We start from the raw sequence: 27,531 nt of genomic DNA, 5'->3' as shown, positions 1-27,531 counted from the left end.
GTATGTTCAACAGTCACTGCAGTCTTCTGTGACACTCTACCTATATTACCAAGTCAGACTTTGTAACCAAGTGAGCTTTAGGTACAAATCAGTCAACCAGCGCACAGCACTCCCTGAGTAGCGCAGTATGATAAGTAATAGATATGCTGTTCATTTTTGCATGCACAGACTGGGGTTTGAATCCAGGGACCGGTACTACGATGTATTTGTAGTAACAGGTAAGTACTCCTGAGTATTTGTACAAACTGTCAAGTTGTGTCAACAGATATTTTCTCCACAGAAATTATAAGTAATCAAATGTTTGTAGTAGCTGTATGAAGGGTATACTAATAAATTGTGTCCAGATGTACTAGTGTGTAAACAGCAGTGATCAGCAAGTTGATAAGACTCCATTAAATAAAATGCCAGGCAGTACATTAGTATTCCAACTGAATTAGACAAATGAAATGTTCTACTGTTGTTACGGCTGTATGCCTGGTGCCCGATGCATGTCTCTCAAGTGTCATGCTGTCATGTCTAGTGATCACTGTTGCCATTAACCTAGGGCAAAGATATAACTCCATTTGACGTATGCCAGTAGCACACTCACACAACATCAGTGCAGGGTACACCTTGTTAGTCATATAAATTACCCTGACATGTACAAGTCCTCTGTAGTTACGTACCTATAGCTTTTATAGCTTGGCCCATACCATTCTATGTCAACAGCTTGAGAGGTATGTACTGTATGTCCTGCAGAAGCTTTAGGGCACATGCAGATGTAAAGGCAGGGCAGACCTGTACAGTATTAATTTAGTACTGTTGTGAAACATAGAGCCTATACAGTTGTTAATGGAATGTTTTCCTCTCCCCACACCCCTTATCTGCATCACAAAATATTATTGTTATACTATGGGCATGGTTTAATTTCCTCATATACTGTTATCAAAACCTAATGTTGGGGTTGTTTTGTATTATTGGTTATATATTTCAATGGTTGCATGCTAACATACCTTGTTGAAATTCGACCATCGTTGGCCTTTTGCCATAACTGTTACTGGCATGCTGTTACAATAATTAATGACTATTATTTCATTTACGCCTGTGTTCTATATGCTCTTCCATTTTATTGTTCTTGGTTAAATGGAACACCCATGCATGCTGTTATAACTAACATCAAATGTGTTGTTCATGATTAACCAATACACTTTTACCAACCGCACCACCATAGCATGTTTGGGTAGGCTGATCCCAGTAGATCTGCTTGTCTCACCTCATCTAGCCACGGCACTAGGTCCCAGCACATCTGGGACCCAACCTGGAGCTGCCTCTACTGCTGGTCCTACACCACCATCAGGTGGAACCGGCTCAGGGGGTGGGGCTTGTCCCCCCGTGGGCATGGGCACAGAGAAGATCCAGTCACCCATAACTAGTTTCCAGGGTTGGTTTGCAGGGTGCTCCAGCACAATTTGGATGACCGACTGCACCAGATCAAGGGCAGACTGGTGTACTCAAGTTGCAGGCTGGCCCCAGTGCTCAGACCCAGCACAGCCACCTTAAGGTCCATGAAGGAGCAGTGGTGATTGCCCATGGGTGGAGACCTCAGTCCCACTGTTTCCATCTGGAGGCATGTGGTCCTCTGATTCCCAACCACCCTCCAAGGTGTTTATCCCCCTCATGTGTCATACACCCCCTGTCCACTGTCTTCTGTCTGCAAATGCAATCTCTCCTACCCAACCTACCTCCCAAAATGTACCTACAATCCTTCCCCAATATTCCACTTTCTCCTTAAAAGAAAAAAAAGTCGGGCACCTGTCCCGCAAAAAAAATGTCATCCCATACATAGCTCTACATTTTGTCCTCACATACACTGGAATCATTCAATCAAGACAGCAATTAATCAAACAAGTTATGTTGCCCACACCCCTCCCTGTGGATGTGAGGCTCCAAATACCAAATTGTCCACAACATGCACAGCTGTTGTTGTAGAAGAAATGGATAGCTATGGTCCTTTCCTACACCCATCCTGTACATCCCTACCTACCTTTCATATTGGTTTCCTCCTGTTTCCCGCCAATTCACCACTTTCCTATCACACATTTCTTTCTTTAATTTTTTTTTTTTTTTGGAAATAGAGCAGGTTTAAGTGAGGAGTGTCACTTAGCATCACAGTGCATTACACAAAACCATGCAAACCCGCTTAAAACTGCTTTTATCACCCTATCTCATTCAGACACTGTTTTGCCCAGAACAAAATAACCAGCCATGATATGTCTCAAACATAGAACTGTCTACACTACAGTGCCAAGTATTGAACCCAGAACACTCTGAACTACAGTTAAAACAACACACCACTGGGCCAAGTCAGCTAAGTGGGTTAATGATGCTTTTGTAAATATATCATGCACTACAGTGATGTAACTTTAGGGAAAAAAATAACCCAAGACTTTCTGAACTAGCGACTGAACAACACACCACTAGGCCAGATCAGCTCTGGGGAGTTACTGAAGCTTTTGTAAATATATCATGCACTACAGCCATGTAACATTAGGGAACAAAAGACACAGCTATGAGGTATTGAACTCAGTACCATCAGAACTATAGTCAAAGCTACACAGCAGAAGACCAACTGACCTCTGAAGAGTACCAACTGTTTTTACAAACATATACTGATTGCCAGTCACACACTACTCCTACATATACTGGGGCAAATCACAGTGTACTTGCACCTCTGATGCAGACACAGACAAATAAATGCTTCTGGATGTACAGGAGGCCTATAATATCAGGTAGTGCTGACAACTGTACAGACTGTTACTGAATATACACAGTTGTGCCCCCTACTTCTGGCAGGGTTGTCATAAAACCTATTCTGTGTGCTGACATACCAGCAAGGTTATGCAGATTAGGGTTACAAAATCATGACAGACAGCTCAGTGTCACACATCATACCCATCTGAACGCACATGTCCATGTTAATCCTGTGTAACACACTGCATGCACGCACATATGTCTTACAAATACAACTGCCATGATAATGACTAGGTGGCTCTATCTGTTACATTTCTAGCATGTGTCACATCTGGACACCCACAGTCCTGGCCCACAGCCCTGTCTGTGGCGTGACAACTACATGCATGTCAATAAAACATAGGAATAACTGATTCCTGCAATGTCCAGCAAAACTGCTTGCTCCTACTGCAGTCACTGCCACCCGCAGTCGCACATTAAAGGTCTGCAGGGTGAGACACATTTCAGAATTATGAATATGTGTACTAAATGGTGCCTACCACTCTCTGGATGGTGCTATTATGTACAATATGCAGCACAGGCACATGCTTCATCTGGACTATTTTGGGCATCCTCAACCAGGCCATGCTGTGACACAACAGCTGACGCTGCACCCGCACTGACAATAACATCTTGCTGTCCCCCAATGTCTTCATCATCCCTAGTCTGAATCCTGGCCAGAATGCAGCAGCTTCGGCCTGCTACACATGCAGCAGTATATTCAGCTACCTGCGACAGACATAACATACCTCTCATACACCTAGAACAGGGCATCCACACAACAATCATACATAAAGGGTTGAGGGGGGAATGTTCAGGTAAAAGGGACATGTGTCACAGTCTCCCCCTACAAACATACACAGCTGATAGACCAACATCAACTATAGCAACATGCACATTCAGGTAAAAAGGATGTATGACACTCACATCTGCCTGTCTCTTTACTCACCCCAACACAAATTTAAAAAGTACACTGCTACAGAATCTGAAAGTCTGTTAACAATGGCCAGACATAGCATTCAAAACTGTGGACATAACACATCAATCTAAACAAGGGACAGTATTTTCACCTACCCTATGTGCTGCTGTAGCTCCCACACCTCGATAATGTCCTCCTCACAGGCCAGGAAAAGGGGCAAGGCCCACATGAAGGCCTTAATTATAGCACTGTGTTGCCATGTCACTTGCTAATGGAAAGGCAGCCCAGCTGTTCTGGATGGAATTAGCAAGTGGGGGCCACAGACTGGTGCACAGGCAATCACCTGTCCATGAGCTTTACCTACAAATGGCAAGCTGCTGCCTATGGTAAACAGGTCTGACACTTCCTTCATGAAGACAAACTGTGATTCTCTATGATACTACAACTGGATTTCTCCTCACATAGAAGTACAATACTATACCAGTTATGTCATAGAATTAAGCATGTTACAAAATGCAGATGTGGGGATGCAGTCATGGGAAATAGGAATTTAAACAGTAGGTGTCAACCACACTTCCTGAACTGACATTTTGTTGTCATTCTGTTGTCAAACACCTATGGCCATTCCTGATGGCTCTCTCTGCATTGACATAGATCACAGCTCTGGCCCCTGAGTCACCGCAGCAATGGTCAGCTCACATATGACTGCTACTGGATTGTTTGTTGTACAATACTGACAGTATGTACTGGTGGATACAGCTGGCATATCACATTGTGTACTGTCAATGAGACCCTTTTAGCCTGTGAATGTCATACAGGATTATTTCAAACATTGTCCAGGTCTCCCTGACCATTTCTGATGTACTCTGGCTAGGTCACTGTGTACTCCACACCTGATTCTCATTGCTTGACACCTATGGCTAGCATACCTGGTGCCCCATGCAGCAGGACAGCAGGTTATAGGTACTAGTAGTGGGAGGACGCTGGCTCTGGCTCAGCAGCAATGCATGCATAGTGAGCATGCAATGTAAGGTAATGGATACAGTACCAGAAATGCATGTACCATTATTGTGTTTCGAGGGGTCTGGCATGTCACAGACACATTCCCCAAACTCTGGGGACAACTATCACATATTGTCCAACTGGTGTCTGGAAATACACATTTGTCTGGTGGGGGGGGGTCTACATCTATCAGGCACATGTACACATTCTGCAAACATCTGGGTACTGCAGATGTCAGACACCTATGAGGAGGGTACCTTACACCAGCTATGCACTGCGCTCAGTTACTGTGTACCTCAGATTGTTGCTGGAATGTCCACATGCACTTATAGTACCACACACCTATTCATCGGATGTAGGCTGGATGACATGGTACTGTAATATTGCCCAAAGAGGACATCCAACAGTCAATGGCAGTGATGGGTGTGGACACATAACAACACAGTCTGTCACAGCACTCAGGCCATATCTGGTATTCCTGTTACCATATGAGGTTATTAGGCTATCAGCCCTGAGCAGCCATACGCCTAGGCCAGATGTTAGTCCATGTGCATGCAAGTCAGCACCTGATGTCCCCATCCAACAGGGACACAGGTGGTATCCCAAGGGTGTATGTGCAGTTAACCATCCAGTTATGCAGGTTATGCCAGCAAAGGTGTAAGTAGCTACCCTGCCTGATGTGGACAGGGTACCCATTCCACCACAGGGTGATTGTATAGGACACACATCAGGTCACACCCCAGGTTGTGTGTGTGTGTGTGTGTGTGTGTGTGTGTGTGTGTGTGTGTGTGTGTGTGTGTGTGTGTGTGTGTGTGTTAGCAGAGTGGAGCATGACTTGCACTTATGCAGCAGTCCCAGCAATGTGGAGTCCATGATTTCCTTGCATGCCACAGTGGGGTCACCCCTGAGGAGTATGTATGACACCACAAAGAGGGTTGGCAGGGATGTTTATACCCCATGTCTCATAGGTTCATAGGTGTGTACTAAGCTAATGCCCCTGAAGCCTTTACAAGCCTAGCCCATAGAAGTGTCCTGACATCATGCCACCCAATATTAGTTCCCAGTGCCTCTATCAAATAGAGCCACTGGAGTGATCCCCAGGGTGAAGTTTCTATTTCCCATCCACTTATCAAGATTAAAATTTCAGTGAGTTTAGTTTTTTTATAGATTACTACTAGGCTAACTGCCCTTGTGGGCCATTATAAGCCTAGCCAGTCACCCCATGTGGGAGTCAAACCCTGCATAGTGCATCTTTAAGGTAAACACCTTAACCATTATGCCAACCTTCCACCCCTTGCCAACCTTCCACCCCCTTAAATGTATGATGACATACCCTTATGTAGGACAATGGCCATGTAGAAGGGTTACCTTACAATGGAAACAACATTGTGTTGAAATATCATGTTGCCAAAGACCTGTGTCCATAGCATCCTCACGAATGATTGCATGCTTAGGATGTTGTTAGTACTGTGATAATATGTGGGGACGTCACTCTCCCCATAGGGGTTCACACTGCATGTTTTGGTATGCAGCCTGAGGCTATGTGTTTGACAACAGTCATGCATCTGTGTGAGACCCTCCTAGGCAGATGTTCACAATACTAGGGAACCTGTGATGGCACACAGCATGCAGTCATCCACAGATGTGGTCTGACATAGGATAATGGCTGTTACATGCAGCTGAGATGTGTACATCACACATAACTTAGTCTCAAACACAGAACAACAGGGGGTCAACTGCTTGAGGTGGATGCCCTCATGTAGAACAGGTGGGTCATGTCAGCACACTGGTGTGCTACACCTATGGTAACATATGGTGTGATGCATACTTGGGAGTGTTATATCTGTTATGGCGATGTGGGATATACTGTCACAGAGTTTGTCCAGGTCAAGGTAGGCAGTTTGTACTGTCCCCCCAATCCATGGCTTGTTGACTGTGTCATAGAGGTCAACCAATGCAAAAGACATGAACCCTTCCATGACAAAGCCTAAATGTGCATAATGGAATTTGGGTAGTTTGCCAATGTCCTTGTTAATGGGTTTCACTATAAACTATGTTATGGCCTTGCAGAACAGCCTAGTTAGACTACTGTGTCTATCATGTGACTGAGAGTAAGATGGCCTACCTTAGTCTAAAGGGGTGACAGTGGTCGTCCATCAAACAGATGGGACAAAGACGGGTTATCAGTCTTCTTTTGAATATGGTTCCTTATGGTTCATAGTTTCATAGGTTTATAGGTATCTGCCCAAAGGCATTTATAAGCCTAGCCAGAATGTGTTGGCTTTTGCCACCCCCTTAGATTAGTTCCCTGTGCCTCTGTCCAGCAGAGCCATTGAAGTGATCCCTGGGGTAAACTTTCTGTTTCCCATCCACTCGTCAAGGTTTCTCTTGAAGAGGGTTAGCAATGAACTCTGCCTAATGTAGATTGGAATCTTGTTCCAGAGCATGGGAGGTCTCTGGGAAAGGAATCTATCCCACCAGCACGTACTATTTATTGTTGTGGTGAGGTTTAGAACCCCATAGCGTGTGGATCGAGGGGGATATGGTTCTCTTAGGTGGAGCATGTCCATCAATTCTGGGTTGGACATGGCCTTGAATGTCAGGCAGATATCACCTCTGAGCAGGCGGTATGCAACCGAGTACAGCTGGAGTTTCTTCAGTCGAGCTGCATATGGCATTTGCTTGAGGCCAGTGATCCTATTGGTGAGGTACTTCTGTGGTCTTTCCAGTTGTTGCAGGTGTCTTGTAAGGTACATCCCAAATGGGGCATTGTACTCTATGATGGGTCTGATGAGTGATGCATAGAGGGGCCCAATGACCTCTTTCGATCTGGATGCAAACCCTTTTGTAATTAGTTGGGCCACATAGAAGGATTTTCTAACCACTTTGGCAATGTGATTATCAAAGGAGAGGTTACTATCTACTTGGGTCCCCAGATCTCTTATTGCTTCTTTCATATTTAGGGGGCTACCACCTATGTGTTTGGAGGTTTCCAAAGTTGCTGTTAATGAGATCCATGATGATGCGCTCCATAGCTTTGCAGACCAAGCTAGTCAGGGTACTTTGTTTTTTCCAAAGGGGATGACTATGCATTTTTTGGCATTTAGCTTGAGGCCATGGTTTTGACACCAGGTATCTGTCTCAGTGAGACCCTTTTGGAGGATGTCTGTGTCAGCCAGATAGTCAATTATAGCCCCTAGTTTGCAGTTGTCTGTGAACTTGGTCAGCCATTGTCCTCCTGTGCTTGCCTGTACCTCTGAGAATTATATGTCAAACAGGAGGGGTCCTAGGACTGAGCCCTGGGGAACACCACTTATAACTGGTTTAGAGTCAAACCTAGCTCACGCAACTCTTACCATGTGGGTTCTGTCTGTGAGCCAGTTGGCAGCCCATCTCGTGACATAGGGGTTTATGTTCAGACTGGTGAGCTTGTCTATAATACCTGAGTGGGGAATGGAGTCGAAGGCCTTTGCAAGGTCTAGGTAGGCTATGTGGACCACCTTTTCCTCATCTATAGCCTTGGTAATTGTCTCAAAGAAGTCCACCAGATTTAGGAGGCATGATCTGCTCTTAACAAAGCCGAACTGGGTAGGGTCCAGTGTTTGGAGGTTTCCAAAGTCTCTGTTAAAGAGATCCATGATGATGCGCTCCATAGCTTTGCAGACCAAGCTAGTCAGGCATATAGGGCAATAGTTCCCAGGATCCATTGTGGCTCCACCTTTGTGAAGTGGAATAACCATTGCTGTGTGCCACTCTGTGGGCAAGTAGCCTGTGGAGAGGCTGAGTTTAAACAGTGTGTTTAGGTGAGGGGTTAGTTAATCTTTGAGCTCGTGTAGAATGCAGCCTGGGACACTGTCCTGTCCCACTGATGCTGTGTTTTTGGCTTTGGAGAGGGCTGTTTTAACCTGAGTGTCTGTAATTTCAGGGGCACTACATTCTTCTGGTATAGTTATGGGCCCTTTTGGGGGTGAGAGGGGGGTGAAGTTTGCACTGAATCTGTCTGCCAAGATGTTGGCTATATCAGTCGGTTCAGTGTATTTTGTGCCATTCTGCACTAACTCTGAGCAGATCTGAGAATTGCCACTTAGATTCTTCACATAGCTAAAGAATTCCTTGTGGTTATCTTTGGAGTCCATGGCAATTTTTCTTTTGAAGCTAGCCTTGGATGATTTTATGAGGGAACATAGTTTCTTGCTGATACTGATTAGGGATGTCTTCCCTTCTTGGGATTTTACTGTTTTCTGTACACGTTTCCTCCTTCTGTTGTATAGCTTGTTTATGGCAGAGGTTCACCAGACTGGTTTCCTTTTCTTGGAGGAGTGAGTCTTGGTTTTGTTTGGGATCCATGCATTCTTATTGGTGCCCGTAGAGTGCATTAGAAAAGGATTTTGCAGCTTGGACAGTGTTATCCTTTAGCATGGGGGCTTTGAAACTTCCCACCTTGGTCTTAAGTAACATGAAGTTTGCTTTTGAAAAGTTTTTCACAGTGGTTTCTTTGACCAGGGGTGATGGTGGAATGTGGATATCTAGAGTGATTAGCTTATGGTCAGATCTAACCACCGAGGGGTTGACCTCCGGTGTGGAACACCAGTCACCCATGTTGGCGATGACCAGGTGCAATATGTTGTCACCTCTAGTGGGGATGTTGAGCAGTTGATCCAGGGTGTTTGAGTTTATAAATTCTAGGAAATTTTGGGCAAGGGAGTTTGCACTTGTGTAGTTCTCCCAGTTAATGTTTGGGTAATTGAAATTTCCCAATATCAGGGTGTTTGATAACACCTTTATGTTTCCCAGTGTTTCCTGGAATGTGGAGTGGGGGTACTGGGACATGGTGGGTGATCTGTACCAAGCTATAATTTGAATAGCAGTTTTGTCCATTGTTAGTTGCATGTGGATGATCTCTGAAGCATTGTGCTGTACCACTAACCAGGAGGTATTGGTATCCTTGATGAATATGGATACTCCCCCGCCTTTTGTATTTCGGTCCGAGTTTTGTGGCCGAAATGTATGGTATGATTTGTAGCCTGGTAGTACTAGGATGCTTTCTGGAGCCTTAAACCAGGTTTCTGTTACTGCACACATATCGATTTTCTCCATACTGAGGAGTGCCTCGAGTGCGTGCATTTTGATGTTTAGACTTCTGGCATTGAGTAGCATTACCCTCAGTTTTTTGTTACTTGTGCTGTGTACGGTGGTTGGTTTGTCTTTTGAGCCTTGCCTAAAAAAGGCACTATGGGGGTTGCAAGAGCTTTGGCCAGTATTCGAAAGCCGAAGGGCGACAGGTGCAAGCTGTCTCTAGCGAAGCAGCGTGGCTTGACGAGCATGTCATCCCAGGCTGAAAGACACTGGATCCCCTTTGAATGACACCAGAAGCTTAGCCAATTGTTGAAATTGATATTTTTTTCTCTATACCATGGTATCATTGTTGGTGAGGGCAGGATGCTACTTAGGGTCAGGATCATACCGTCCTGGGCTATGTGATCAGAGAGCTCCTTCATGTCTCTTTTCATGTAGTCCAGGGAGGTACAGCTCAGGTCATTCACACCAACATGGACAAAGACAGAGTCATATTTGTACTTGTTCTGGAGTGACCTGAGTGCTTGTGTTATGTGGCGGATCCTGGCACCCGACAGGCAGCTAACAGTAACCTTCTCCTTGTTCAGCCTAGTGAGTGGGATGTCAGTGTGCCTGACTATAGTCACCTATTACTAGTGTGTTGGGTATGTTATTTTGCCTTAAAGGCTGTGATTTTGTGGCACACTGGTTTTGTGAAGTATGTGTTTCATGGTTTGTGTTGGGGGTGGAGGTTGCTTGGTTATCTGCTTTGGAGGTCTCTGTTGCTTCTGCAGGTTTTTATTTAGAGCCTCCAAGTATGTTTTTGGGTATTTATGTGTGTTTTTTGCCTGTGCTGGTTTCATAGGTCTATGTGAGACTGGTGGTGTGATGCAAGTAAGTCCCTTCTCCTCTTGACTGCCTGGTCCAGTCTTGGGTTGAGACAGCTTAACCTCCAGTTTGGCTGTATAATTGCATCTGTCGCATGTATTAGTGTTTGGTGGAAGGAGGAGAGTGTTGTCTGTGTACATGAAGCAATTGTAACATTGCCTCAAAATGCCCAAATTCACCAGTTGGACCAGAGAATACACCTGAAACTGCCCTTTGGACATGCCTGGATAGGTACAGTGAACTGTTTTACTGATTGGCTGGTAAGGTCGAATAGAGAGCCTTGTCCTTCTCTACAGTATAGTGGGGTCTAGTGCTAAGGTTTATTAGTGCTTGCTATGAGTTTTGAGTAAGTGCCGGTATAAGAAGTGAATGGTTTGAGTGCTTAAGTTGAAAGTTTGTCTAGTTTTAAGGGAAAAACTGAAGAGCAGACTTTGTGGAGCTGGGAATAGTTATACCCTAGCTAACCGACGCTGCCAGGTGTGCAAAACTGCTCAAATGTGGGTTTTATAACAGGGAAATGAAAGAGATAGAAATTAGCCCAAAATGGCCAATAAACTACTAATTTCCTGGCTGAAGCCACTCCTCCAGGGACAGATAGGCTGATCAAAGCTCCCTCTCTCACAGTGAACAGAGAAACTTCCTTCTATCCAAGTAAGGTATGGGCAAACACAGAAACTTGTAACACAGCCCTGAATTCAGCGCTAACCTGAAAACTTGACTATACTAGATTAGAAAGGTGGGAAAACAAGTATAATTTTTTTTTTCTTTTCAGAAAATAAAACAGATACAGTCAAAAAGCACTTTAAATACACAGAAACGGCTATCACACTTGAGTGTGTAGCCTACAACAGATAAAAAGGTAATTTAAACACAAAAATGACTTTCTTAAAGTGCAGGCAGTAAAATAAATACAATATGTGACTGAAACAAGCTTTTTAAATCACAGAAACTCTAGAAAATTGGCGTTTTAGGCAGAATTAGCTAAAGACAGCAAGACAATGCAGAAAAATGATACTTAATCACTCCAAAGTCTCTCTTTTGTCTCTCTGCTGCTGTAGACCTCTGCAGGGCTCCAGGCAGGAGCTTGCTGAGCTGTATACTAGCACAAAAACCTTGCAAATGCGGGTTTTATAGCAGGGAAATTAAAGAGATAGAAATTAGCCCAAAATGGCCAATAAACTAGTAATTTCTGGGCTGAAACCACTCCTCCAGGGACAGATGGGCTGCTCAAAGCTCCCTCTCTCACAGTGAACAGAGAAACTTCCTTCTATCCAAGTAAGGTATGGGCAAACACAGAATCTAGTAACACAGCCCTGAATTCAGCACTAACCTGAAAACTGGACTATACTAGCTTAGAAAGGTGGGAAAACAAGTATAATTTTTTTGATGTTGCAAGGTTATGCTTGGGGTCATGTAGGATGCATCCTGTAATGTGATAGGCACCCATGGCAGATGTATACAATGACTATCACATGGCAGTGGTGACCTGTTCCCCACATATAGGAGACAGGGGATGTACTGTGGATATCCTGATGTACTCATGGGGAGCACAGGCAGTGCAGCCTACACCGACTCTGTCAGGCATCCAGTATGCTATACTAACAGCAGTGGTATAGCTGGTTTCCCTGAGCACCACAATTATGCATCTGCAGGTGCTTTCTGTGCTGTTGTAGACATATGTACAGTAGTGGAGATGACTGTGTGTAGTGGATGTAGACAATGTAGGCTCTGCATTTGTTGTGCAGATTTAGAGGACAGATCCCATTCTCATGTATACACTAATGAAACATTGCTCCAAAATGGACACCTGCCCCTACTGTGTCTCAGACAGTGGTATGTCATTTTTGTTATGGACAGTATGTATGGCACAAGTCCACCATACAGGTGTACATATCCTAGCAGCGGATGATGTAGGCCTGTCGGGTATACCTGACTACATGCAACTGTACAAATGCACATATAGCACTGATGTTTATGTGTGGATATTGGTGGCAGTTCTTAATGAGGGGGTGGGAGCTTTGAGACTGTGTATATATCCCCCAGGAGGATGTATTCCACATTGAAGGTGTATGTATGGCTGCCCTAGCTAGATGGGTATTGTGGGGATGGTGACTGCAAACATGACTGCATAATGGTTGCTTTGCCATGGAGGATGACACTGTAGGGATGGGTCAGTGGTAACCCGTGTTGTGTAATATCCACTGCAATGCACCTTCACATCATGCAGGGGTAGGCCCTGGCTGCACTAAGGTGTTACTACATCCACTGATGATGACTTACTGGCCATTTTTGTGCTGGCATGGGTACGTCTTACAGTGTATGTTAGGGTTGTTCATCTGACCCAGGATCAGGGTACAGACCCAACTCCGAATACAGTTGATGAGGTCCATATAGACAGAATGGGCTTCCTGGTCACATGTGGTGGCTGGTAGCTAGTTGTGATTTGAATAGGTTTGTGTTGGCAATGGTGAACTGCCCCTGCAGTGTCCCCTGTGCATCTTACTACCTGTACAGGATGGAAGTGTATATGTGTCTCATATATATGGAAGCCCTAAGTCCCATGGCATTACTGGCTACACTTTGGCTTCTGCATGTATGATAGGATGGTTTACCATCTAAGGCTGGGATGCTCTCTACACCTTTGAACCATGGTCTGTATGACTGCACAGACATCTACAGTTCCCAGGGTTTGGAATGCTTGCACTGAGGACAAAGTCTTGTGTACACCTCTAGCATTTAGCAGCATGGCCTTCAATGTGTGCGCCACTATGTATGTTGGTAGTGATAACTTCAACAATGTTACTAATGGAATCACTATGGGGTTGGCTGGAACCACTGCCAGATGCATGAAGACCTGTGAAGACAGATGGAGGCCATCTGTCTCACAGCTTCGTGGTCTGTTTACCATATCATCCTAGACTCACAGGTACTGGAACCCTTAGAATATCACAGGAGAAATGTGGACATGTTAAGGGCAATCATTTCCTGATTGTATTGCGGCATCTGTCTGGTTGACAGCATAATGCTGCATAAGGCTTGGGACATACCTGCCTGGGACACATAACTAGTGTGCACACTCATGTCTCACTGCATATAGTCCAGGGACATACACATCAGGCAAGTCAGGCACACTAACATGTACTGTGACAGACCCATGACAGTACCTGCTGGTGAGAGGCAGCAGTGTGCATGAAACATGGCAGGGTCTGTCACCTGACACAAAAGTAACTGTGACCATCCATATACACAGCCAGGTCAGAGGCACACCAGTTTGTCTCTGCTGTAGTCTCCTATGTATAACATGTTTGATATGGGCTGACACCTGTGTGGCTGTGGGACACAGGTGTGTGGCCATGTGTACTATGTGCTGTCTATGGCTGTGTTGTTCATGTGTGTCTTTACCTCAGAGATCTACTCTGTTTATGGATGTGTATGCTGAGGACGACTGCAGATGCTTGTGTGTATTGTGTAGGTGTGTGAGGTGTACTTATTGTGTTGACAACTTGCTTGGGGAAAGATATACGGCATTGACAGGCAGAGAGTATGGACTGCAGGTTCCTAAAGTCATTGCAACTATCACACAGTGTGTTCCGTGGTGATGTTTGCAGATGGCTTTCCATCCATGTACATGAGGCAGGTGCTACATGGTGCCAGGAAACCAATAGCAACCACACTGGCTAAGAAAACCGTAGGACATTGTCTAGCCATATAGACCAGAATCTGAGGGAGGAAGACCAGGGAGGCCTGATGGGGTCATCCAACAGACTAGGTGATTACTGATACAGTAGGTGGCTGATACCACAGCAGGCCAAGTAGATAGCCTATGACCAAGCAGTAATAGGTGCAACAGCTACATGCAGTGCAACACATCATAGCACATGCCGCAAGTAGCATGACACATCAGGATCAGGGGGGCAACGCATGCTGTAATGCCAGTATGTTGCTGATACGCAGAGACATACTGTGCTGATGGATGATGTGGGTATGATGTGGGGGTTATCAGTGGATAGTGCTGGCAAAAGTGGATGTGCAGGGTCTGTACATAATGGTGAGCAATGTATGCAGTCCTGCGATGTGTTCCCCTGTTCATATCTTTCAGGTGGGATATACAGAGGACACAACCCCCCCCCCCTCAGAAGCTGAGACCTCTGCAATTATCGATGCCCTGAGACTCCATCACCAGGTGCTGTTGGCATGGATCTGCCAAAACCTGCAACAACATGCCACCTCGTGGGCAGAACTGGTAGCAACAGTGAATAATGTGGGCCACCGGGACAGGAGCTACAAACAGGTTCGGCACCGTGTCACTGATCTCATAAACCATGCACAGCAAAGGGCTGCAGCTGTGGACAGGGGCCGTGCTGGCAATGATGGTGACCCTGCTATTCAACCACCGCTCTCAGCAACAGAGGAGTTCCTGGAGCACCTCTGTTCAGCCACCACCTCAAAGGAAACCATGAGTGTATATGCCATGGAAGTAGGTGGCACAGATTCCACAGCAGAGTGTCCAGGTAAGTCTCCAATGGACATCACATTAATATTGTAGCATTCATATTGGCAGGCTCTGCATGCCTGTATGCATATGCCAGGTGAATCTGCATTTGTGGGTGGGATTTTGTAATGTACACATGTGCACAGATATTGTGAATGTCAGCAATATGGGTAGTATCACAGCTTGTACTGTACATGTTCATAAATGCACATATCCTGCAACAATGTTATGAGTGTGTGTGTGGTGACAATACTTCTCCCCCACAAGTCCATAGGTACCGTTGGTGTGGCTGGGGAACATCAACCGGTAGCCAGTGAGTGTGTAACTATCATTTGTGGCTCACATATACCCTAGGCATGTTAAGGGTTGCCAGTTTGCCATATGCACAACTGTTAAGCTTAGCCACATTGCATTATGTGCATGTTCACTTGTGGTGGGGTTCACTGCAGTGCGTCACATTGGTAATCACATGCCCATATTTGCAGGAGCTGTAACATATTGGCACATAGTTTTGTATAGGTGTAGCCACTGTGCTATACAGGGGTACATTAGTATTGTGCACACAGGTGCACTGTGTGTTAGGTGAAGGGCCATCACATGCTCCCACTTTTCACGTATCTCATAAGTGTATAGTAGTAGCAACATTAACTGGACTTAGCTGCACTGCATTTTGTTGAGAGCCTGTCTAGAGTGTGTCTGTTGTGGTCTGATTGTGTGTTGTGCATGGCATCAGTCAGAAGGTATGGTCTGTATAATGCCTTTCTGGCATCTCACGTGTGTGTGTGTGCGTGTGTGTGTGTGTGTGTGTGTGTGTGTGTCTGGATCAGCAAACATTATAGTGCAGGAATTAATGTAGTCATGTGGCCTTCCCCTCACAGGTGACCATGGGGGTTGGGGTTTGTCCCCCTCACAATCTGTCAGTGTCTCATTGGACTCTGATCATGAAGATGATCATTATGAGGCAAAGATGGGGTTGATGGGGTCTGAATCTGTACCATTAGTTGACATCCCACTTCCACCCCCAATGTCCTTACACACAGTTAGTACACCCACACATTCCCAATCCCCAGCAGCCACAGATATTGGGCAGTCAGATGGTGGTGGCATCAAACAGGGTGGTGTGGTGACTATGGCATCAGTGACTGTAGGCACTAGCCATAGCCAGACAGCTGGTCAGGTCCCACACAGTCAGATTGACAGGGGTGCTCAAAGGAGGACTGCTACCCATCCAGCCCCTGTTAAAGGTGCCACAGCATGTGTGATCCAACGCATGCTTTGGTCCATCGTGGAGGCACAGGCATGTTATGAATTGTACACCAGACAGACAGAGCTGCTTCCATTACCAAAGCTGAGTATAGCAGAGTGGAAACACAGAGACCTTTTCATTGCCAAGGATTGGCTGTGTATGTGCAGATTTACCTAGGTGTGTATGCATCCAACAGTTTTGAGAGACAATGGAGGCAGACAGTGTAACCTTGCATGCATAACCCTTGACACAGCAAGCTTAACCTTGATGCATGTCACCTGGGTGTTCTGTAGGATCACAAATTCATATGTACAGAGGAGGATACCAGAGCACTGGCCCTGGGTCCCTTAAAAGCCTAGCCATTACTTTTTCCCCAACAGAATCACTCAGTACCTGTTGCCCCAGCATTGCTAGGCACATTTTGAACCCCTGGGACAGATGTTTTATTTTCCCATCCACTCATCCTTGATGCAGTTGATGAGGTATGCATGGTACTGTGTTTGACATGTTTGATGAGTACATTCCTGAGACAGGACAGCCTCTGGGATGCAAACTTGTCTCTCTAGCATGTTTTGTTGCTGTCTTATATGCAATTTAGGACTGTCGTGCCAGTAATGTGCACAGAGTTGTACTCACATATATGTGGGGCAGCTGTTGAAGGACTGAGCACAACATTGCCATGTAGACATAGCCCACCTGTGGACAACCTGTCAGATACCAAGTGGTGCAGCACTGATTCCAGGCTGTCTGCTTGGAGCAGGTGTTAAAGGCCATGGATAACCTTTGTGGGTATCAACATAGCCTTTCCAGTTGCTGCAGATGTCTTCATAGGTACATACAAGACCAGCCATGCTGATAATGTACTGTTGTATTGACTGAGGACTATACAGAGGTACTGCCCACCTTTTGTCTGGATGCATTCCCTTTACCTATGTGGTGAACCATGTACAAGCCTTTTCTAACCACTGCCACTACTTGCTTCCTGAATGCGACAGTGTTATGATCCTGAGTACCCAGGTCCATTAATGCACTTTGGGTGTTTATGGGGTTGCCGCTGATGTGAAAAATAGTGGGGCCAAGTCCTGGCTGTATGGTATGATGGTTCATTTGTCTGCATTCAGCTTGAGGCCAGGACCTTGCCACTATACCAAACCCACTATATGACCCCATTGCAGTGTGTTAACAGTAGCTTGTGGATAAATGACAGACAACTCACTACTTAAAGTTCACACAGCCTTAGGCAGTACCCACATATGTGGGTGCTGGCAGTTAGCATTCATGCCTATATATATGTGGGTCATTGGTGGGAGCGGATACTCACAGGGGCCCCAGATGCCTACATGTTGCACACACATAGGCAACACAGAGTGGGTTTGCTACCTTGTCCAATGTGGACTGTGGGACACATCTTGTAGTATCGTGACAGTTGCCAGACATACCATACCACAGCAAGTGCAATGTACAGGACTTTCCTTGGTTTATTAACTGTATACATTTTCACAGACTGGCCACTGGCCACTGGCATCCCTGCAAAAGCAAAATTGTTGAGTTGTACATTGAAGGTGACTTTGGCGAATTGTTTGCATTTTTTTCTGTTTGTTGAAATTGTCTTTGGTGACTCTACAATGAATCCATTTGACTCCAACACATCCTAATAATACAGAAAATATTGGTTAACAAAGCTTTTCTGCAAAATCTCTAAAAATACTACTGTTTTTTTAGACTGCCTGTTTCGACTGCACACTCACTGTCCTACACAATAATTCTACTAACTCTAAAGTTAATGTCACTTGCAGACAGAGAGAATTGTTTTCCCAAATAGTTGATGTGCTTATAATTTTTTTCCCTGTTTGGGTACACATCCTCTTCTTTCTTCTGAAACACTTTATATACTGTTGTACATGAAGCTGCATGAACTTTGATATTTTCCTAAACTTTGCAAGATTCACCTCACCAAGAAAGTTCCTTCAAGTATTCAATTACAGAAATGTACTATCTAGTACAATGTACAATGTAGTACAGAAAAGAGTAAAATTCCAAGAAGGGAAGACATCTCTGATCATTATCAGCAAGATACTATGATCCCTCATAAAATCATCCAAGGCTAGTTTCAAAAGAAAAATTGCCAAGGACTCCAAATATAACCACAAGGTTCTTTAGCTATGTCAAGAATCTAAGTGGCAATGCTCAGATCTACTCAGAGTTAGTGCAGAATGGCACAAAATACACTGAACTGACCAATATCGCCAACATCCTGGCAGACAGGTTCAGTGCAAATGTTACCCTCCCTTTCACCACCAAAAGGTCCCATACCCATACCAGAAGAATGCAGTGCCCCTGAAATCACAGACACTCAAGTTAAAGCAGCCCTCCCCAAAGCCAAAAACACAGCATCAATGGGACTGGACGGTGTCCCAGGCTGCACCCTATACAAGCTCAAAGATGAACTAACCCCTCACCTAAACACAGTGTTCAAACTCAGCCTCTCCACAGGCTACATACCCATAGAGTGGTGCACAGCAATGGTTATTCTGGTCCACAAAGATGGAGCCACAACAGACCCCGGGAACTATCGCCCTATAAGCCTGACTAGCTTAGTTTGCAAGGCTATGGAGCACATCATCATGGAACTCATTAACAGAGACATTGGAAACCTCCACACAATGGATCCTATACAATTTGGCTTTGTTAAGGGCAGATCATGCCTCCTAAACCTGTTGGACTTCTTTGAGACAGTTACCAAGGCTATAGACGAGGGTAAAGGTGGTACACATAGCCTACCTAGACCTCGCAAAGGCCTTCAACACCATTCCCCATTCTGGTATTATAGACAAGCTCACCAGTCTGAACATAAACCCCTACATCACAAGATGGGTTGCCATCTGGCTTACGGACAGAACCCATATGGTGAGAGTTGCAGGAGCTAAGTCCGACTATAAACCAGTTACAAGTGGCATTCCCCAGGGCTCAGTCCTAGGACCCCTCGTGTTCAGCATATACTTCTCAGAGGTACAGGAAAGCACAGGAGGACTACGGCTGACCAAGTTTGCAGATGACTGCAAACTAGGGGCTATAATTTACTCTCCAGCTGACACAGACATCCTCCAAAAGGGTCTCACTGAGATGGATACCTGGTGTCAAAATCATGGCCTCAAGCTAAATGCCAAAAAGTGCATAGTCATCCCCTTTGGAAAAAACAAAGTACCCACAAGCTACCACATAGGTGGTAGTCCCCTAAATACGGAAGATGTAATAAAAGATCTGAGGACCCAAGTAGATAGTAATCTCTCCTTTGATAATCACATTGCCAAAGTGGTTAGAAAATCCTTCTATGTGGCCCACCTAATCACAAAAAGGTTCACATCCAGATCAAAAGAGGTCATTGTGACCCTCTACTCATCACTCATCAGACCCATCATAGAGTACAACGCCCCATCTGGGATGTACCTTACAAGACAGCTGCAACAGCTGGGAAGATCACAGACGTACCTCACCAAGAGGATCACTGGGCTCAAACAGATGCCCTATGCAGCTCAACTGAAGAAACTCCAGTTGTACTTAGTTGCATACCTACTCAGAGGTGATCTCTGCCTGACATACAAGGCCATGTCCATCCCAGAATTGATGGACATGCTCCACCTAAAGAAAACCATGTCCCCTTGAGCCATGCGCTCTAGTGATCTAAACCTCACAGGACATGCTGGAGGGATAGATTCCTGTCCTAGAGACTTCCCATGCTTTGGAACAAGATTCCAATCTACATTAGGCAGAGCTCCTCGCTAACACTCTTCAAGAGAAACCTTGACGAGTGTATGGGAAACAGAAAGTTTACCCCGATGATCACTTCAGTGGCACTGCTGGACAGAGGCACAGGGAACTAATCTAAGGGGGCGGTGAAAACCAACACATTCTGGCTAAGCTTATAAATGCTTTCAGGCAGATAGCCTAGTACCTACCTATAAACTTATGAACCTATAAGAATATTCACATAGGACCATAATATCATAGGATCATAGGAGATTACTAAGCTATCAATCCTGAGGTAATTTTAATCCTAGCCATTTCATCCAATGTAATACCAGAGAGATGCTAGTCAACACCAAAGATTGCATTTAGTGAAGGCTGCCCATGTCCAGGAGGGTTGTGGTCTCTATCACCAGTAAGAATTTATGGTGCCCCATCCACTCATCCGGGTTCCTCTTGAACATTGTTATAGAGGTGCTCTGTTTGACATGAATTGGTAGCCTGTTCCAAAGATGTGGCAGTCACTGGGAGATAAATCTGTCCCTCCAGCATGTATTATTTAAGTTGCAGGCCATATTTAAGTCACTGGCATAGGTAGCCTTAGTCTCGTTTGATTTAAGTATATGCAGCAAGTTCATTAGGTTTGGGTCTTGGATTGCTCTGTAGGCCAGGCATGAGTCTCCCCTAAGAAGTCTATACAATATGGAGTATAGTGACAGGGACTCTCTGTAAGGCACATGCTGGAACCCCCTGATCTTCTTTCTTAGAAACCTCTGAGGTCTCTCTAATTGATGCTGGCACTTAGTACTTTTCATGCCAAACATGTCATTATACTCAATTATAGGCTAAGTGCCGAGTATGGGGAGTTTATAACTTCTTTTGCTCGCAAAGTGATGCCTTTTCTAATCAAGTATGCTATGCAGAAAGCTTTTTTTACTACAATAGATACATGGTGGTCGAAGTTAAGGTTGCGGTCTACTTGTGATCCAGCATTCCTAACCACTTCATGGGTAATTAGCGTATTGTTGTTGATTTGATAGTGTGAGGGGACATTGTTTGTGCCAAAGGGAATGATTATGCATTTCTTTGCATTCATTTTGAGACCATCACTAATACACCAGTCGTTGGTCTGTGTGAACCCCTCCTGGAGTACATTAACATAATTTGGGGATTCAGTGATTGCACCTAGCTTGCAATTCTCTGCAAACATGATCAGCCATGAACCCATAGTTTTGATCTGAACTTCTGAGAAGTATATGCCAAACCAAATAAAAAATGAGTGCTGGAATATTGCAACTAATAAAGTAGATAAAAGTAGGTATTCCAGAACCACGAAGAGAGAAATGCAACTGTTTATTCACAAGTACAACTCCAAACAACTTTCACAGTTAAAACTGCTTCTTCACACTTGTGGATTTAATTTTTTAATCCTGGAAAATATTCCTAAATACATTAGAGAGGGATATTATTAATTTAATAGAAAAAAAGGAAAACAAGTGGAATTTATGTTTTAGGTCTATCCACCAGGCTTAAATGAGGTATTTACATTGAAACCAGAGCTGAAGTCTCTTCAAAAATGCATTTGATAAAATTTTTATGTCTATAATTTTACTAAAGTTTTTATATTTGGTGTTAATATTTTAAATGGAAAATGCCAATTATATAGATTCATATGTTCATAGGTAGGTACTAGGCTATCTGCCTGAGGGCATTTATAAGCCTACCCAGAGTGTGTCAGCTTTTGCCACCCCATTGATTAATTAACTGATCCTCTGTCAAGCAGAGCCAATGAAGTGATCCTAGGGGTGTATTTTCTGTTACCCATCCACTCGTCAAGGTTTCTCTTGAAGAGTGTTAGTGATGGGCTCTGCCTGATGTAATTTGGAATTTTGTTCCAAAGCATGGGGAGTCTCTGTGACAGGAATATATCCCTCCAGCATGTTCTATTTATTATTGTGGTGAGGTTTAGCTCACTAGAGCATGTGGCTCGCAGTGACTTGGATTTCTTTAGGTGGAGCATGTCCATCAATTCTGAGTTGGACATGGCTTTGTAAGTCAAGCAGAGATCACCTCTGAGTAAGCGATATGCCACTGAGTACAGCCGGAGTTTTTTCAGTCGGGCTGCATAGGACATATGTTTGAGACCAGTAATCCTCTTGTTGAGGTACTTTTGTGGTTTTTCCAGCTGTTGAAAGTCTCTTGTGAAGTACATCCCAAATGGGGCATTGTACTCTAGGATGGGTCTAATGAGTGACAAGTAGAGGGGCACTATAACCTCTTTATTTCTAGATGCAAACCCTTTAGTAATTAGATGGGCCACATAGGAGGACTTCCTAACTACTTTGGCAATATGATTGCCAAAGGAGAGATTACTATCTACCTGGATCCTCAAATCTCTTATTACCTCTTCTGTATAAGGGGGCTGCCACCTATGTGGTATTTCGTGGGTGTTTTATTTTTTCCCAAATGGGATGACTATGCATTTTTTGGCATTTAGCTTGAGGCCATGACTTTGATACCAGGTGTCCGTTTCAGTAAGGCAACCTTGGAGGATGTCCATGTCAGCCTGAGAGTCAATTATGGCTCTCAATTTGCAGTCATCAAAGAACTTGGTTAGCCATAGTCCTCCTGTGTTTGCCTGTACTTCTGAGAAGTATATGCTGAACAGTAGGGGTCCCAGGACCGAGCCTTGTGGGACACCATTTGTGACTGGTTTAGAATTGGACCTGGAGCCCGCTATTCTTACTGTGTGAGTTCTGTCTGTAAGCCAGTTGGCAACCCATCTCATGACGTAGAGATTTCTGTTCAGGCTGATGAGTTTTTCTGTAATACCTGAGTGGGGAATGGTGTCAAAAGCCGTGTCGAGGTCAAGGTAGGCTGCATGAACCACCTTTTCCTTGTCTATGGCCTTGATGACTGTCTCGAAGAAGTCAACCAGGTTTAGTAGGCATGATCTGCCCTTAACAAAGCCGAACTGGGTCGGGTCAAGTGTTTGGAGGTTCCCAATGTCTTTGTTAATGAGTTCCATGATGATGCACTCCATAGCCTTGCAGACCAGGCTAGTCAGGATTATGGGGCAATAGTTACCAGGGTCAGCTGTGGCCCCACCTTTGTGGAGAGGAATAACCATTGCTGTGCACCATTCTATGGGCATGTAACCTGTAGAGAGGCTGAGGATGAACAGCATGTTTAGGTGGGGGGTTAGTTCATTCTTTAGTTCGTGCAAGACGCAGCTTGGGACATTTTGGATACTTCTTATAGCTATGCATTGTATTATTTAAGAGACTGTTAATTGCTTGTGTTATCTGTTTTACAAGCCTGAAGAAGCATTTTAAACTGTGAAAGTTGTTTGGAGTTTTACTTGAGAATAAACAGTTACATTTTTCTCTTTGTGGTTCCGAAATATCTACTTTTATCTAAAGTATATACCAAACATTAGGGGGATCAACACTGACCCCTGTGGTTGATGTAGAGTCACATACTTTGATAGTGTGTGTCTGATTTGTGAGCCAGTTAGCAAACCCATTTTACAACAAAGGGGTTTACATTCAGTTTGCTAAGTTTATCGGTAATGCCTGAATGTGAGATTGCGTAGAAAGCCTTTGCCAGGTCAAGCTATGCTGTGTGCACAGATTTGCCCTCATCAAAGGCCTTGGTCACATTTTCAAAGCCTTTCATGAAGCCAAATTGGTTAAGATCCAGGTTTTGGAGGTCACCTATGTCTTTATTTATGAGGTCCATATTGATATGCTCCCTGGCCTTACAGATGAGGCTGGTCAGGCTTAGGGATCTGTAATTTCCCAGGTCTGCTGCTTTTGTGAAGGGGAATAACTGTTTTTGTTCTCCATTCCGCAAGAACAAAGCCTGTGGTTAGGCTTTGATTGAAAAGGGTACCTAGTGGTGATGCTAGTTTATGTTTTAAGTCTGTTTAGAAGACAGCCTGGGATGTCATCTAATCCCACAGAGGCTGTGTTTTTTGCCTTGGACAAGGCTTTGAGGACCTGCTCTTCAGATATGTAGGGTAGAGGAAGTTTGGATGAAGATTTGCTGTAAGTTAGGAGGGGATAAGGGAGTGACTCTTTTGTCAAACCTATCTACTAGCAGGTTTGCTATCTCTGTGGGGTCAGTGTGTGTGTGTTCTGTTGGCCACTAGTTCTGCACATGCTTGGATCCTACCCTTTAGTTTTCATATGTAGCTGGAAAAGGCCTTATGGTTATTCTTGGCTGTACTTGATAAGTTTCTGTCAAAGGAGCCCTTGGATGATTTGACAAGTTGTCTTATTTGCCTGTTGCATACCTCTCAACCTGGAAACATCAAAAATCCGGACAAAGCCCATGAAAAATAGGTACAAATCTGTGTGCTGATTAACATATAATTTGCATATATAATTACGTAACCCCACCCACACCAATGGCATTCTGGGATACCAACTTTCAAATGCAAACTGAAGAACAGACAACCGAAATATGGCACCATAGGCCCCCTGCAGCCATTCCAATATCCCATTACCTTGCCATTTCGCCCAATTTACCATAAACGCTAATGAATGCACACTGCTTTACTTCTACAATGATTATTTGGATTTTATTTTTACATTGACAGCACAATGCAGAAACACTAATAGACACCTGGTAAACAAAGCAATACTGTCTCACAATGAAAATAGGCTTGGCATTAAAACTTCTCTGCCCTTGAAACTCACATTTTTTGAAACAGCATTGAAACCCACACCACATCCAAAGAAAATGCATCTAGTCAATGGTGGATAAAGATTGCCTTGGGCTGTTTTCAAATCATTGGCCTCTTCACACAAAACAAGAAACATACATGTGTTCTTTTCTTTGATACACCTTCCTGACTTTATTAAATTACATTCCTTATATAATACAACACACTTGTTAGGCAGAGCACATTTTAAATGTATTGTTTGAACATTTCTCCAGTAATGAAACAAAACACATAAACCAATAATGACAAAACTGCCCAATTCAGAACATTTCCATCATAAAAGTTTACTTCCACACCCACACTATTAATAGAATGACAGTAGTGTAAGCCATAGGCTTAAACATTGCTTGTATAATTTTGTAAAGTTGCTAGAATAAAATGTTGTGTTACTACCATGCATTTCACTGGCAAGCTTTGAACCCAGGACCCTATGCACTAGGGTCAGTGCAACATATCACTATGCCAAATCAGCAGCTTCCTGAAAAATAGGAAGACTGAAACTTAATGGCTATCATTTAGTGAATTAATTTCTCACTTCTCACCACAGCTCTCAACCTCTTAGCACAAAGGCTCTTTTTACCCTGTACCCAAGGTACAGGGTTTGAGCCTGAGTACACACACACACACACACACACACACACACACACACACACACACACACACACACACACACACACACACACACACACACACACACACGTGCATACAAACAATACGTTCTGTTACATGTTTCATAACTCAGGTCTGCTAATTGCGAAGTACATGTGAGTAGGTCATAATAAATTTTTGATTCACACTTGTGATTGTCTGCCGAAATTACTATTTTGATATATATTTTTTAGAAGATGCATGTGTCAGTTATAATAACCAGTATCTCGCTTAAGTCCCTTTTTTTGTTTAGACAAGACAGTGCCAGAAAGCCTTGTTTCATTACATTGGCTTGCAGTCCAATAAAGCTAGCTGCTCCATGCCTTCAAAAAGCTTGCCACTTGGCTAAGATTAAATGTGTTCCTGTTGTTTCATCCTCTTTTCAAAGTTAAGGCCTATGCGTCACAGTTCCAAAAGGTTCAGACATCAACTCCATTCATTATCTGTGTGCATACTGTGCCAAATTCTGTATATACAGGTGTTATCAGAATACTTCACTTTTTTTCCAAAAACATACTAGTAATTAGGTGTACTAAATTTATATATATATATATATATATATATATATATATATATATATATATATATATATATATATATATATATTATACACACATTTTTTCTTTCTGTGTGTGTGTATATATATATATATATATATATATATATATATTTTTTTTTTTTCTAGACACTGCATTTACACTTGTCCTTGAAACCCAAATTTTGGTTGAGATGGGTCAAAGATTGAATAAATAAATTAAAAGAAAATACTGTCTTCTTGGTATCACCATAATCGTTTTCTGCAAAGCATATATATTTTATAGCTAGGAAAATGCCTTAAATGTTCAAAAAATAATTTGTTTCATTAGTATTTCTAAATGAGAAAACATTCCATTTGCATGAATGATGCTTAGAGAATAAAATAATTACAATAAATACCATGCAAGCAGATTGGAAGAAATAAAATGTAATTATTTTCAAAATTAAGAGAATATGGGTTATCTGTCATTCAGAAATGCAAATATATCTTCAGAAACACATACACACACACACACACACACACACACACACACACACACACACACACACACACACGCACACAGTTTCTTAGTAGTGACTTGACCAATAAAGCGATATATTCTGACGCTTTACTTTCTTTGTCTACTGTAACAAAAATGTGTCCCAGGAAGACTATATTGCTGGTCATAGTGATGATTAGGCCACATTCAACAACACACTTTTATACTTGTCCTGCAGGACTGTGATAGCTGATAGGATCAGTATAGACACAGGTATTAGACTGACATTATCAAACTGCACTCTGGCGACTGTTTTCAGCAAAGCTTATGATGTGGTGTGTGACTGGCTGATAACACAGAATGATAACTGTTAACCTGTATAGAATTATAATTGTGCCATTGTTTACTTATAGTGCAAACACTTGCTCTACACACTTTGTGAATATGTAATCTTATGTGGAGATATATGGACAACACAATAGCTATAATATCAATGGGTCTAATGAAGGTCTTAAAAAGTATGAAGCTTGTGCAGTAAAGTGATGCCCTTTTGTGAAATGTCTCAGGTAATTTTCTGTGGAAACTAGTCTGTATCAAGTACTCATTTATGTATGTATTTATTTATTTATTTATTTATGTGTGTATGTATTGATGAGGGATGATTCAGTGAAAGTTATAAACCCAGGATTAGTTGGTTCATGTGAAATGAATGAAAATATGTAACTAGTGGTGCATATAGTTAACGTATAGAGTTCAGAGGCAAGTTCAGAGAAATATGTGTTAAATATCTCACAGAATGTGCTCCTTTGTGCACAGGGCAACATCTTTTTAGGCCAAATTCTAATTTCAATTGTAATAGGATTTGCCAATAATGATATGTGCAGTGACTCAAACAATAAATACCCATTTAGTTTTAAAACACACTGACATTCGATTTGTATTGCCTTATTATGCTGCTGTGAACATCACAGCATTATTCAAAATTATACTGTGAGTGGCAATGCACAATACAATACACAGGGA

At 43.4% G+C, this 27,531-nt stretch overlaps 1 protein-coding gene across 1 annotated transcript in view; it reads right to left on the bottom strand.

Annotated features, from left to right (window-relative positions):
- Nucleotides 1-13,695, bottom strand: part of LOC122801269 (vomeronasal type-2 receptor 26-like) — a 48,303-nt gene extending 34,608 nt beyond the window's left edge. Inside the window, exon 1 of the mRNA XM_044070819.1 lies at nucleotides 13,681-13,695. Coding sequence (XP_043926754.1) covers nucleotides 13,681-13,695 — 15 coding nt within the window. The remainder of the gene's footprint in view (nucleotides 1-13,680) is intronic.
- Nucleotides 13,696-27,531: the final 13,836 nt, after the last annotated feature.

Source organism: Protopterus annectens, chromosome 4.part1 (genome assembly GCF_019279795.1).
Source record: "Protopterus annectens isolate FY-2018-M chromosome 4.part1, PAN1.0, whole genome shotgun sequence".
NCBI lineage: Eukaryota > Metazoa > Chordata > Ceratodontiformes > Protopteridae > Protopterus > Protopterus annectens.
This window is presented reverse-complemented; position numbering and strand designations above follow the sequence as displayed.